This window comes from Microtus ochrogaster, unplaced genomic scaffold (assembly GCF_000317375.1).
Source record: "Microtus ochrogaster isolate Prairie Vole_2 unplaced genomic scaffold, MicOch1.0 UNK43, whole genome shotgun sequence".
Classification (NCBI taxonomy): domain Eukaryota; kingdom Metazoa; phylum Chordata; class Mammalia; order Rodentia; family Cricetidae; genus Microtus; species Microtus ochrogaster.
This window is the reverse complement of record NW_004949141.1, coordinates 1,342,616-1,344,373: the sequence shown is the minus strand read 5'-3', so window position 1 is coordinate 1,344,373 and position 1,758 is coordinate 1,342,616. Positions and strand designations below refer to the sequence as shown.

At 42.0% G+C, this 1,758-nt stretch overlaps 1 protein-coding gene across 3 annotated transcripts in view; it reads right to left on the bottom strand.

Moving 5' to 3' along the window:
- Positions 1 to 1,758, bottom strand: part of Yeats2 (YEATS domain containing 2) — a 94,471-nt gene that overhangs the window by 42,373 nt on the left and 50,340 nt on the right. For all 3 annotated transcript variants that reach the window (XM_005368933.2, XM_026790158.1, XM_026790157.1), the window contains one exon: positions 1,107 to 1,265. In XM_005368933.2, coding sequence (XP_005368990.1) covers positions 1,107 to 1,265 — 159 coding nt within the window. The remainder of the gene's footprint in view (positions 1 to 1,106; positions 1,266 to 1,758) is intronic.

Below are 1,758 nucleotides of genomic sequence, written 5' to 3'. Positions count from 1 at the left end.
AACACACTTCATCCCTACAAGCAGATCACATTCCCAGCCTGGAAAACAGTGAGAAACTCCTAAGGACAAAATGAAGAAGCGGTGACATGTATACAACATACTCTGTTCCCTATACAAGAAGCGACAGTATAACACAAGGGTATGTCACTTAACAGATAAGCCAACATGCATACATCCAGTGAATGCCAGCTTCTGATGCATCTGTCTCCAAATGCTACCCCTATGACAAGTTATTCCACAACTGCACAATTATCAACAGTAAATATTAACTGAAGCTCTAAAGTGATATTCAGCAACTTATTTCACCTACCAAATTTGCCTCTTCAGAGTTGTGGCTGATTATTAAAACTAATATGTAGCCCCAAAATGCTCAGCATACCCAAATATGCTGAAAGCAGTACTTCTCAAATCAGTTCTACACGTAAACAACTCTAAAACTGCTAAGTTTCAAAAAAAAACCAAAACACCTAATTGAAAAAGCCCAGTATATATAGTAATGTGTTAACTGTAATACACGGGGTAGAGAAACCATCCCCATTACCTTAATATCATTCATTTTATTTCTCTTTTCACTATTTCCCTTAATAGGGAAAGATTACACTTTGAGAGCATGTGTATAAACATAAATTAAATGAAAGAAATGGATACAAAGTTAGTAAAAGAATAAAAACCAAACCCAGAAACACTGACAGGCCCCAGGCAGCTGTGTGGACTACAGGGCAGTGTGGCTATAGACAGGCTCCATGCAGCTGTGCAGGACTACAGGGCAGTGTGGCTATAGACAGGATCCATGCAGCTGTGTGGACTACAGGGCAGTGTGGTGACTGCAGACAGGCTCCAATCAGCTATGTGGACTACAGGGACAGTGTGGTGGCTGCAGACAGGCTCCATGCAGCTGTACCAGACTACAGGGACAGCGTGGTGGCTGTAGAAAAGGCTTCTAATTAAACTAAACTTTGAACTTTCATACACAAGAGAATCTTCCTCAGAGAAACAGAATGGTTCCTTTTCATACACATTTACTTATGGATGGGACGGTTGGTACATGGTAGGATTTTATCATTAGTATCAAACCTTTAGATTGCATGAATATTGCTTATACATACCTGCACTCGGAGCGGAGGCTCCAATAACCTGTGCGGGCTTATCCACAATAACATGAGGGTTATTTATACCAGAGCTGGTAGTACCTTGCTTCACATGAACGGGAGTGGAAGTTGGGGTGCGAGGCAATGGTGATGGACTTGGAGTTGATATTGGAGAACCTTTGTTAATTAAGGAAAAGAGAGAAACAAAGTACACATATAATTTAAGTAGGAGGGCATCGGAGAACAGGAATTTCAGATACTGAGCCAGGCTCAGTCAGTGTAGCTGGGTTCAGGTCCAGCTATCGTGTACTTGGAATCAGCCCAGAACAGCAAATTGAACAGCTAATTAGAAATAGATTTTGGGGCTGGAGAGATGGCTCAGAAGTTAAGAGCACTTGGTGCTCTTCTAGAGGAAGTGGGTTTATTTCCCAGTACCCTCATGGCAGCTCACAATTGCCTGTAGCTTCAGTTCCAGGGCATTAAAAGCCCTCTTCTGGCCTCTACTAGCACTGCTTACGTGTGGTTCACAGACATGCATGCAGGTGAAACACTTCTAACACATAAAAACTTAGAAAAAGAGAAATAGATTCTCAGACCAGGTGTGGTAGCACAGGCCTTGATGACAGCACTCAGGAGGCAGAAGCAGACAGATCTTTTAATTTAAATCTAG